At 39.1% G+C, this 13,542-nt stretch overlaps 1 protein-coding gene across 3 annotated transcripts in view; it reads right to left on the bottom strand.

Annotated features, from left to right (window-relative positions):
- The window catches only part of RPA1 (replication protein A 70), a 126,073-nt gene that overhangs the window by 94,559 nt on the left and 17,972 nt on the right, over positions 1–13,542 (bottom strand). For all 3 annotated transcript variants that reach the window (XM_067144813.2, XM_067144815.2, XM_067144814.2), the window contains exon 5: positions 4,813–4,927. In XM_067144813.2, the coding sequence (XP_067000914.2) occupies positions 4,813–4,927 (115 nt within the window). The remainder of the gene's footprint in view (positions 1–4,812; positions 4,928–13,542) is intronic.

Here is a 13,542-nt window from a genome sequence, read left to right as displayed (position 1 = left end):
TTAATTGGCCTGCCACCTTTACCTTTTATTCTTCCCACTTTCTGGACCTCATCAATATCCACCTCACTAAAGTTTATCTTCATTCTGTTCTGTAGCATCTCCACGACCTTATAAACTAGTGTCACCTTATCTTCTTTCATAGCTTCTTCAACTCCATATATAAAAATATTCTTCTTCCTTCGTTCCTGGTTTCCATCCGCTACTTCTCACTTCAGTTTTGCCACCTCCCCCTCTAGCAACTGAACTTTCTTTTGCATTTTTTCCATCTCTGCCTCATTACTCTTCACATTTTCCTTCACCTCTTCCACCTCATTCTTAACACACTGCCTTAAGTCCTTTAACTCCTTGGAATTATCTCTTATAATTTCCTTTAACTGGTCTATCTGACGCCTCCCTCACCACTTCTTTTAACGCCTCAATCTCTTCCCACCCTAGGGCACAAATTGGACCACAGGCCCTGGGTTTATCTCTGTATGTATGTATGTTGGGTATTCAGCCCAAAGGCTGGTTGGATCCTCAACAGGTCCACCATTAGCTGTCATAGATTAATAATAATAATGTTATTGGCTTTACGTCCCACTAACTACTTTTTAAGGTCATCGGAGACGCCGAGGTGCCGGAATTTAGTCCCACAGGAGTTCTTTTACGTGCCAATAAATCTACCAACACGGGGCTGCCGTATTTGAGCACCTTCAAATACCACCGGACTGAGCCAGGATCGAACATGCCAAGTTTGGGTTAGAAGGCCAGCGCCTTAACCGTCTGAGCCACTCAGCCTGGCCTGTCATAGATTGCCTAGGTGTCACTGAAGAGATGTACTAGGGAAATGAGGAGTGAGGTAGTTTCCCGTTGCTTTCCTCACTGGGCCAGAAGTTGCTATTGCGTATCAGTCTGCGAAGCCCACTGAAATGCGTGCACTAAGCGACCCTATGAGCAACATTTTCACACCATTCATAGCAGGGACTGGCTGCATAAGGAATGGCATTACTAGCATCACTCATACCGCAGCCACTTTCATATTGTCAAAGCCAAGGATAAGACTGAGACAGGTCAATGAAAGTAACAAATTTATTCTAGCCCATACCAGAAGACATAGTGCACTGTAAACACTACATCTTGCCAGCAAAGGCACAGGTTTATCTCTACTCCAACTATTATAAGCACCACTACCACCAGCAACCCTGCCATCGTCCCTATTTTCTCTCCCTTCATCCTCATACCCAATTCTGATCTCTTCTTCCTCCTGCACTGCCAACTTCCCGTCCTCACGACAGAGTTTCAACGTTATCCCCATACTTCAGCACTCACTCAGCACATCCGCTCACGCAGCTTACTCGATCGAGACGGGTCCTTAGTAATGTCACTTCATGAAGCCAGGTTTGATTACTATCTGTCAAGCCGGAGAGTATACTCTTCCTCTGATCATGGAAGAATACTATTTCCTGCTGGATTCTCTGATTCTATAAACTTCCCCAGCTTCCAAATACAGGAGTCCACTATAACAAGTACGGCATATAACGAGAACCCTATTATTACGCCAGTTTTTGTCTGTCCCTTCAAAATTCCTATATTAAACTGTGTATTATCCTTTGGTTACAGCAAGAGCCCTATCACTGATGCATGTGTTATTATGAGCGATTATGTGTGCACGATTTTTCTTTTTTGTTACTTACATTTATGCATCCAGCGATTATACTGCATGCGATTGACCACCATCGGTATAGTTTCCTCACTATGTCCACTAGCGAGCTCTTTTCATCGACATTCAAAGGCGATGTCGGAGTCAATTAGTAATACCCGTCGACTGCTGTTCCATAAAGAAAAATGGAAATGAAAGAGGAGAACAGGTGTTTGTAATAAATGCATAAATAACCTGTCCGGTAGCAGTTGATAACTCTTAAAGCTGAAGTAATCAACCACTTAATTTTAATGCTGAATAATGCAATTAAGTAAGAATGGGATACACCTCAAGATATGGCAGAGGGCATCGTTGATTTCAGAGGTTAATTTTAAAATTTCTCAGGTCTGTATAAATTTCTCCACTGGAGCTTGATATATATTTTCATGGTAGACCTACATATGCGGTCAGGTTAGGTGATGCTGTTTGAATAAGAAAACTAAAGCGTTTGCCACAAAATGCAACCTTCGATTTAGTTTTCTCGGTATGTGCACTTGCAAGCTCTCATCGACATTTAAAGGCGATCAGGTCAAAAATTAGACGTACGGCTTTTCAGGCGTTTGCTTAATAGAGCAAAAGCCGTACATCTAATTTTTGACCTGATTATGATATGCTCTATTGGTGGAAAAATATCTAATTCCCTCCATGGGAACTTAGAATTTCCATTTAAAGGCGATGTCGCGGTCTATTAGTAATACAACGGTTCCATAAATAAAATGAGAAATAAAAGAACATGTTTTCATAACGAATACATAAATAACATGGTAGCCAGCCATTGTTAATGCGTTAGAAATACAGGCTAAGTAAACGATAGCTTAATTTTAATACTCTATACTGAAATTAAGTAAGAATGCGATACACCTCAAGATATGGCAGAGTGCATAACTGATTTCAGAGGTTAGTTTACATTTTCTCACGTCTGGTTAAATTTCCAAGAGGCTACTCCCATGTAAATTTATAGCGAGAATGTTATAATTTCTCTACTGGCGCTTGGAGTAAGTTTTCATGATACATATACATATACGACGGTTAAGTTAGGTTAGATGACGCTGTTTGAGTAAGTAAACTGAAACATTTGCCACAAAATGCGATCGGTTATCTTCGGTACATTATCGTTTTCTCACTATGTACACTTGTGAGTTCTCTCCTTGACATTCAAAGGTGATGTCGGAGTCAATTAGTAATGCCCGTTGACCGCTATTCTCTAAAAGAAAATTCAAAACGAAGGAGGATGACACGTTTTCGCAATAAATGCGTAAATAAAGTGGCCAATACCAGTTATTAACTCGTTAGAAATAAAGGCTGAAGTAAATGATCGCTTAATTTTTAATGTTATACACTGAAATTAAGAACAGGATACATTTCAAGATATGGCAGAGTAGCCTACATCACTGATTTAGACGATAATTTATATTTTCTCGCGTCTAGTTAAATTTCGGAAAGGCTGTTCTCATATAAATTTGTAGCGTTGAGGTTGTAATATCTGTACATGAGCTTGAAATACATTTTCACGATACATATACGGTTAGGTTAGGTGACACTGTTTGAGGAAGAAACCTGGATGGAACGTTTGCCACACAGGCCGATACTAAATTATTTTCAGAATTAAATTCGACATACACTTTCACGTAGTATAGGATTTTGAAAAATAAACGAGCAACCAGTAGTGTGGATGTAATACGTGAAAACGCAAGTTTTGAACAAACTTATTACCATTTCATACTGATTTTAATGTGTATGGGGTTATCCCGGATTTTTTACGAAAATTGAATATAACGACAATCCTTTATAGAGAGTAAATTTTTTGCCGTTATGAATTCTCGCTATAATGGACTTCTACTGTATTTTCAACAGATGGTAGAGAGTTCCTAATAAATTACATGCTGCTAAGAGAAAAAAGTCTACGTATGAATAGACCCCATCATCACATACACCTTATACATTACCTGAGAACACCTATCAAAGGATAACCTAGCTATACTAGAATGAAGGCCATGTATCTTAAAAAAGTTCTCTGTCTCGCAAAAAAACGCTATTTCGAGACCAATCTATGAGTTCACACGACAACAGTTCTATATAGAACCATGATTAAAAATACCGTTCCCTACTACAACACAATACTCAAGATATGGCAGAACTGCAGGACAAAAAAGCGAATTGATAGATTGTTTACCAAACAAACAGCATGTCAGACTGGATGAATTCCGACTACGAACTGCAGCATACTATAACGCGCTTCTCATTAAATGTTCATAAAACAAATTGAAAAGGGCAAACAAAACGATGACTTTGACAGACATTTCAAAAGGAGTTATCTGACCCATTTATAATTAATGCTGCGGAGCAGCACGGGTCCTCTATTAATATTTTAAATAGCTTTTAATAGGTTTACACAAGTCGATACAGGAATAAATACAGCATCTATTGCAATTAGGTTTATCAACAGTGATAATGAACTTGCGGCATCACCTCCAGCTTGTGATGCTTGCCTTATAAAGGGGCCTAAAAACTAGGTCATCGCCCGGACTTCACCTCAAACAATATCCCGAAGTTACTACCTGATCAATGACAATCCTGATGTCATAATGGATAGTGCTGAAAACTATGAAGGAAAACGTTTCTACTCGATGCACCTGAAGAACAGAAAAAAAAATTCCTAATTAACTTATTAGCAAAGATGATCCTCTGGCTTCAGCTGAATTGTGAAGCTGCACGTAAAAGCTAGAGAGTGTGTTTATATTTCAATAGAGAGAGAGAGAGAGAGAGAGAGAGAGAGGAGAGAGAGAAGAGAGAGAGGGGGGTTGTATTTCGAGAAATTGAAACATATTCTATTTAAGATTTTTTTTACAAGTGTTTTAACGTCGCACTAATACACTGAAGGTTTTTTGGTGATGCAAGGATGGGAAAGGGCTAGGATTGGGAAGGAAGTGGTCATAGTCTTAATTAAGGTACAGCCCAAGCATTTGCTCAGTCCAAAAATGAGAAACCAAGGAGAAACCATCTTCAGGGCTGCCGGTGGTGGGAATCGAACCCACCACCTCACAAATACAAGTTCACAGCTGCACAACCCTAACCGAATTGCAACTAACATTGAAATTTCTGACAAGTTACCATCAATTACTAAAGGATCTTACCTGTTTTGGTATGGATTTAGACTACTGATGGGGTGAGTATGCATTGTGTCCATGGGTGATGATGGCACTCTCTGAGCTGGGGGAGCACGGTTCTGTTGGGGTAGAGCCGCAGGACCTGTGACCACACAAGAATGACAGAAATGAGTTCAAAAAGAGGTTTTTTAAAAATTCTACTTTTCTTTATCAGCCCTATGTTTTAATATGTTGGAGCTTTGTTGGATGTGGTCAATCAACATATATTTAACTGAGACATCAACCACTAAACTTCAATTTCAGGATATGAGATCTGCCATGAAGTATAAAATAAGAATACAGTTTGTAGTAGCTATGAGATAAGATGTTCACCTCAATATAGTGATAAACTTTGGATTACAAGTAATCATGCTCATTTGGTCTGTATTGACTACTGATTTTGGGAAAAATCTTGTGTAAGAGTACATATGAGGTTATGTCACAATACATCTACTGTATGTTTATTAACAAGACTTTATTTAATGTAAGAACACGAAATTAATAGTATGCAATTCATTATTACCTGTAAATATGATGTATAAATCCAATGTAATGTTGTGCAACACAGGGTAATAGCCTAGAACAACGCACCTAAAACAATGCAATAATCAAGCAGATGTACGATTACTACTTGGTGATTTTGTTCATCCACCAAGAAAATTAGACTTTTTTGTCGCAGAAAGTCCTCTAAGCAAAGGAATACCTTGCAATGAACAAAAAAGGCCTCATTGAGAAACTTGAGCTCAAAGAAAGAGAATGATTTTGGGGAAAATCTTGGGCCCCATGAAGGACAAATGTGAACACAGAAAACGGCATAACCACAAACTATTTCCACGTAGAAAATATAAGAGCAGGTAGTCTATCATTGACAACAATATTCTCCAAGGTACATGAAATTTTCCACCTTCTGGTGTTTTCTGATAACCAGTGGTGTTCAAAGCTCTTTTTGTAGGTGATCTGTAGTCGTACCCTTATGGCAATCTTGTACATGTTGTTCCTTTGCATCTTCTTCCATCTCACTATGGCTATGTCATCTGCAAATTTTTCCACTGAGCGTGAATTCTTATTTTACATCATCCATCCATTGAATAAATCGCAGTTTCAGTGCTGCTTTGAATGCTCAGTTTATATACACAACTAGCGACTAGAGGTTGGATATCAGTCTCCAGAGATAATCACCATATCAGTTTGCCCTTGTTGCAATTTCTGTCACACTTCTTGAGTTGTACGTCCACAGAAGCTGTCCAGGACCAACGTGTTATGTAAATTTGGCAGCTCACCTAGGTGACGTTACAAAACATGCGCCACTCAGTCAACATTACAAGATATTAGAATCATTCCGTATTGACGCTTTTCACTTTACAAAGGTGAAAAAATGAGTGTATCCTCCTAATTCAATACATCATATATTCTATCTTTAGACGGAGTAAACAAATTCAAACATGTTTCGGCTCATTTGAGCCATCTTCAGTGAAAAATGATGGGGGTTGAAATAATTTACAGTTTGGAAGAAACTTGGTCAACCTACGTGGAACGATTTGAACTTTACGTACAGTGTTTTTCTTTTTGCTATTTGCTTTACGTCGCACCAACACGTATATGTCTTATGGGACGATGGGATAGGAAAGGCTTAGGAATGGGAAGGAAGCGGCCGTGGCCTTAATTAAGGTACAGCCCCAGCATTTGCCTGGTGTGAAAATGGGAAACCATGGAAAACCATCTTCAGGGCTGCCAACAGTGGGGTTCGAACCCACTATCTCCCGATTACTGGATACTGGCCGCACTTAAGCGACTGCAGCTATTGAGCTTGGTTATGTACAGTGCAATGACATTCCAAATGCTAAAAAGGTTAGTACATTCCTAACAGTGATCAGAGTTAAAACCTACAATTTAGGGCCGGTTCTACCATCTGCTGGTAAAGTGGCTGGCAGCTGCCCAGGAGGTAAACTACCTGGAGGTGTAAATCGGCTGGTACTTTGGCTTGCGTCCAACCACCTCCGCGCAAGCGCTAGGTAGCTACCCGGAGCTAGACACCGATATACGAGGTTGGCTAGACTGATTTTCAGCGATTTCTCGCTTTCGAGTGTGGTGCTATCTATCGTCAGATGCATGAATCCCATTTCGATTGTCTTATTTCCCCGTGCTTGCGTCTGCTGATTATCACCAAAAAGCCTAATAAGGGGAGTCTTAAGAGTTATGGACAACGATTCATGTCAAGCTTTCGTGATTTTAATCTATGATCTTCAATATCAATACCTAATTGGGATTAAAATCTCGAGATTACATTTTCTTACGCCAGTTATAACCTGTCATGCAAGGCAGCGTTTTTGAAAGGTATTCTCGTAGTAGACTGGTCAAGTCGCTCGCTCCGTAATAGAAGGTACGCAGGTTTTCATCGTATTTCTAATTTACATTTTAAAGTGTATTTTCGTTCCCTGCCGTTGTTCTTAACTCTCTTTTACGCACTTCCATATACGTATATACACACACATCTTCTTTACGGACTTATTGCCTTTGAGCATTCTATCTGCAGGCTTCTGTGAATTGATTAAGTATCTCCGCGATGCTCTATTTGCAACTAGGTCTGTGACCTCGTTTAGTTCCAGATGCTTCCATTTATTGATAAAGCATTTCATTTTAATTTTTAACTTTATGAAGATAAAGTTGGAAGGTACTGTAAATGTAAAGAACTAATCGGGATAAATATCCATTCATAGGAAGAGGAATTCGGGAATGGAATAGTTTCCAATTTCTTCGAAATAATTTACAAGCCTATGTAAACAACTAATAGGGAAAAGAGGCATACAGATTAACACAACGCTAATAATGGAAATAAAAAAGATTCGTCATAATAAAGACTCGAACCTGCACACTTAGTATTACGAAGCAAACGTGTTAACCATTACGCTACGAAAACGCTTGGGTTAGGTAGGATACATACAGTAATATATATCTCGTGTCCGAAAACTGAAAAAGTAGAAAATTAAAGCCCATTTGAAATGATTTCCGAATAGATTTTGATTTTACATCCTTTTAGAGTTCCTTTACGAAAGCTTGACGTATAGAATGTGTTCCCTGCGCTACCGATGCGAGAGGCTGGTGTGACCGTTGCAACTAAAGGGAAGCTTTAATGTTCAAAATCCTGCAATACAATATCGATCACTGTTACAGTATACTGCTTTTTTCAGTATACTAAGCTAATTTGAGTTGCATATCACCAGAAATACAGCTAATAATGTTCAGCTCTCAGAACTTGCCCGGCAGGTAAAGTCTTATCGGGCCCTCAAAGTGGCCGAGAAATTACGCGCCAGGTAACGACGATTTATGCTGCCGATAGCGCTACCTGGGAGTGGTCGGACGGAAACATCCTTTTACGCGGAGGGCAAATTACGCGCTACTTTACCAGTAGGTGGTAGAACCGGCCCTTACTGAAATTTAATCACCCCTGATAAATCTTCTGACAAACCCTTTGATACCATTGTTAAAATTGTCCAAGACCATCTCCATCCTAAACCTTCATTTATAGTGAAATGATATAAATTCAAGATCAATTGGAACATGAGACTGTGTCAGATTATACTGTATTATTCAATTAAAGCAATTATCCAAGTATTGCGAGTTCGAAACACAAACTTCCTGATTATTTACGGGACAGATTAGTCAGTGGCATCTGTGATGAATCCATGAAGAAACGACTGCTGTCGGAGGAGAACCTCACATTCCAGAGGGCGGAACAGCTGGCGATAACGTTGGAAGCAACGGACAAGGATGCAGTGTCCTTGGCCTACCACACCACACCACACCAAGACTCCAGAAGTTCACAGCACAGCACCCTCCATGCAGCAATGCACCTAATGTGTTATCACGTGTTGTGAAAGTGCCTCAAGTGTTTTTGCTGTGGTCATAAAGGTGGGCATTCTACTGCTAAGTGCCATTATCGTGAATATATTTGCAATTTTTGTCGGAAGAAGGGTCATTTAGAGAGGGTTTGCAATTCAAAAAATAAGAGCAAGTCTCAGTTTCACGTAAAACCAAACATGCTTACAAACAAGCCTTCATTTTCTAAGGGAATTAAGAATCAGCAGGGAAACAGACTTAGAGCCAACCAGCACTATGTAGACTTACATGAACCCAATGTTAGACAAGAAAATTTTGTGCGATGAAAATGGTTGAATCATTCAGCCTACGTTAGGTAAAATAACAAAAATTGAGCCTGTTAAAGTAAATTTAATTGTTGAAGGAAAGCCAATTAATTTTGAAGTAGACTCTGGTGCTTGTGTGTCTGTTTCTGAAAATTTTTATAAGGCTAACTTAAGTCGTGTAACACTGATTTCCATAGACTTAGTTTTAAATTCTTACACCAACGAGAAAATCAAGCCTGTGGGGAAGTTAGAAGTAAACGTTAAATATCAGTCCCTGGAAAAGAGCTTAGATTTGTATGTTATTAGTAATAGATCTAATCCTCTCATGGGGCGTGATTGGATAAAAGAGCTTCAAGTTATTATAAGCATTCCCAGCAGTGTAAACAACGTAAACTTAACGAATGTAAAAATCAATGCAGAGTCTAAATTAGTGCAAGACTTGTTTAATGAATTTCCAGAGGTATTCACTAGTAAATTAGGTTGCTTTAAAGGAGGCCCAGTAAAACTAAACCTTAAGCCAAATGCAGTACCTAAGTACCACAAACCTAGGTCAATACCATATTCTTTAAGAGAAGAGGTTGAACTAGAGTTGAAAAGTTCAGTGGATGAGGAAATTATTTCCCCAGTATCTTCAAGTGAACGGGGCATTCCGATTATTCCGGTATTAGAAAAGAATGGTAAAATCCGTATTTGCTGAGATTTTAAGGACACATTAAACCCCTTCTTAGAAGTAGATAGTCACCTAATACCTAGAATTGAAGAAATCTTTGTTGTCTTACAAAAGGGAATTCAGTTTTCTAAAATAGATTTGTCATCCGCTTACATGCAATTGAGGTTAGAGGAAGAAAGTAAAAGAACTATCACATAAAGGATTATTTGCTTATAACCGTCTTTCTTATGGAATCTTGTTAGCACCGGGTATTTTTCAAAGAGTTATAGAACAAATACTACAAGGTATACCAGGTGTGGCCTCATTCCTTGATGATATTATTGTGACTGGAGCAAATACAGCAGAACATTTGTCAAGGTTACGAGAAGTTTGTAAACGCCTAAGAAGTAATGGGTTGACTGTTGGTAGAGATAAGTGCGAGTTTTTCTGTGACAGTCTAGAATATTTAGGCTATGTCTTAAGTAAAGATGGTTTAGCTACAGCCAATGATAAGGTCAAAGCAGTTGTTGAGGCAACAGTTCCTAAATGTGGTACACAGCTTAAAGGATTTCTCGGTCTTGTGAACTACTATGCTAAATTTATCCACAATGTAGCCACTGTTCTTACACCCTTGTACCAGCCTCTTATAAAGATGCAGATTTACACTGGAATTTAGCTTGTCAAAAATCTTTTGAATTAGTCAAAGAAAAATTAGTTTCGGCTAAGGTACTAGCACATTACAACCCTGACTTACCAATCAAGTTGTCATGTGACGCGTCACCTTATGGCTTGCGAGTGTTTTAAGTATAATACAAAAAGATGGTACTGAGAGACCAATTTCTTTTGCAAGTAGAGTCTTAAACTCAGCTGAAAAAAACTACTCTCTAATTGATAAAGAAGCCTTGAGCATTGTGTCTGGTGTAAAGGAGTTCAATCAGTATTTATGGGGAAGACATTTAACGCTGTGTACAGATCACAAGCCGCTTCTAACCATTTTTGGTCCAAAAAAAGGGTTTACCAGCCTTTGAAGCAGGTAGATTGAAACACTATGCATAGTTTCTGTCAGGGTATGACTATGACATTCAGTATGTTAAATCTCAATGCCATGGCAATGCAGATGGCTTATCTAGGCTACCTTGATCAGCCAATCACTTTGAGGACGTTGATGTTAGTTTAGAGTATGTAGGCAGTCATTTACAATGCATAATGGAATCTGACGTTCCCATAAACTTTAACGATATACGTATTGAGACCCAAAAAGACCAGGAGATAAACAAAATCCTAGGTTATGTGTTGTATGGATGGCCTACTATGCCAGATCCAACTTTAAGCAACTTTGTTAAAAGGCAAGCTGAGCTAACTGTAGAACAAGGAATTTTGATGTGGGGCTACAGAGTAGTAATTCCAAGGTTCTTGAGAAAGTCCTTGTTAATTGAATTACACAGTGGACATCTTGGGGTAGTTAAAATGAAATCATTAGCTAGATCGTACTTATGGTGGCCTTCAATTGCGAAGGACATCGAGGCAGTAGCCAGCAGTTGTTCAGCGTGTCTTGCTCAGCGAGAAAGTCCTAATAGAAGTACACTTCATGTATGGGAATTTCCACCCAATGTGTGGAAAAGAATTCACGTAGATTTTTTAGGACCTTTTAAAGGAAAACAGTATTTAATTGTAATGGACGCTCATAGCAAATGGTTGGAATTTGAATCAGTTAACTCAACTTCGGCTAAGCAAGTCATTGAGAAATTGCGTCCTATGTTTTGTAGATCTGGTCTTCCCGAACTCATTGTTAGCGATAATGGCCCTCCCTTTTCCTCTGAAGAATTTTCTTGATTTTTGAAACAAAACGGGATAAGGCAAATGTTGATAGCACCATACCCTCCTGCTTCTAAGGGGCAGGCTGAGAATGCAGTTAAAACTCAAAAAACATTTAAAACATGCAATTTTTGAAAATGAAGATATAAATTTAGCTTTGAGTAGATTTTTAATAGCTTATCGTAACGCTGTACATAGCACTACTAATGAAACTCCTGATGAGCTAATATTCAATCATCCTTTGAGAACTAAGTTGGATTTGATCAGACCTAATTTGCAGAAAGCTGTAGCAAATAAACAGAACGAATAAATAACTAATGCAAGAGGTAGTTACACTAGACAATTAACTATAGGACAACCGGTATTAGCTAAAGACTACAGAGGAAGAGATAAGTGGGCAGAAGGTAGGATTATACATAGACTAGGCCCAGTTACGTATTTAATTGAATTTGAGTCTGGGTTGACTTGGAAAAGACATATAGACCAGCTAATAGGGTAACAGTCAGGGCCCGTTGTTTTTAGCACTGACTGCTGTAGGGCTAATCCTTTACAGCGAGATACGTCACAGTTGACTCTCCCTCACTGACCCCTCCTCTGCTGACACCAGCCTCTGAGTGCCAACAGAGTTCTCCTAATTCTCGCTCCCCGTCCCCTCCACCAGAACCTGCATCACCACGTCAGAGCCCAGCTGCAGTGAGCAGACGATCTCCGCAACCCTCACAGCTGTCACGTCACCTGTCGCAACTAGACGCTATCCAATTCAAGACAGGAAACCTAATGTAAGGTTCAATTCAGAGTAGGTCGCTCTTTCGTATTGTATAGTACTGTATAGCAAGATAGTATGTTAATTTGATTTTTCAAATTGTATGGTTGTTTATGAATCATACACGATCATTTAGTTACATAATCACTTTTTGTATTTAGTATATATTGATGTGTTTTCTGTGTTTTTTTATGAATGCGTATGATACTACATTGGCCTGATCTGTTGTAGTCTTAAGGAGGAAGGAATGTAATATATTCTGTTACAATTACCAGATTTATTTCTAGAACTTACGATTGTAAATCATGTGATTATAATCAGTTGAATCAGACTGTCACTACGTCAGGATTGGACGAGGTGTACGTCATGGGTCATGTGGCCGTTCAAATAAAGCTCTCTCGTTGGCTACTCCTATCTCGCTTATCCACAGCCTAAGCTTTCCCTTGACCTCGAGTCAGTCGTCATGAAGCTTGCACCTGATTCATTCCGACTCCGTAGCTGTTGTGGTACCTTAAAAATTTGTATTATTACTGGTTATCTACCTCAAGATGTTCCATACGTAAAAGGCTGCTGGACCTGTTGGTATGCAAAGGTTTTAACTACTACTAGAGTGTATGTGGAAAAACAAAATGTGTACCAGAAGACTGGCAAAAAAGGGATAAAACCAGTCTTTAAGAACGTGGACCTGAAAGTTAGTGGTATCTATAGAGGAATCACACTTATTTCACAGGTAGTTAAAATACTGGAAAAGATATTAGAAAGAAGAACGAGAAGAAAGATTGAAGGAGTTACAAGAGGAACAATATGGCTTCAGGAGTGGAAGACCTACAGTGGACCCAATGTTTAGCATGAGACAGCTGATGGAAAAGAACTGGGAATATGGAAAGGATCTGGTCATGACTTTCATAGATATGGAAGAGATAGTGTCCCCAGAGACAAGGTTTGGGAATCCATGGTTAAAAAGAGACTTGGAAGAGAAATGTAAGAAATGGTGCAAGCAATGTACAACAACTGTGGTAACAGGGTACTGAAGCCAGTTGGAAAGACAGAATGGTTTAGGAATAAGACTGGACTAAGACAGAGGAGTGTGCTGTTACCTCTTTTGTTTATTATGGTCATGGACAAAATTGTAAAGGAAACAAAAGAAGCCTACCGAGATAAAGAGACGAAAATACTGCTATTTGCAGATGATGTTGCGATCTGGGGTAAGAACAGCAAAAGAAGTACATCAACTAGATGTACTGAATGGAAAAACTGAGAAGTATGGCATGAAAATCAGTACAGATAAAAGCAAGACTACGGTGATGTCGAGAGAGGAAAGGCAAGGAAGGGGCACTGTGAAAATTGGA

The sequence above is a fragment of the Anabrus simplex genome, chromosome 1 (genome assembly GCF_040414725.1).
Source record: "Anabrus simplex isolate iqAnaSimp1 chromosome 1, ASM4041472v1, whole genome shotgun sequence".
Lineage (NCBI taxonomy): Eukaryota > Metazoa > Arthropoda > Insecta > Orthoptera > Tettigoniidae > Anabrus > Anabrus simplex.
This window is presented reverse-complemented; position numbering and strand designations above follow the sequence as displayed.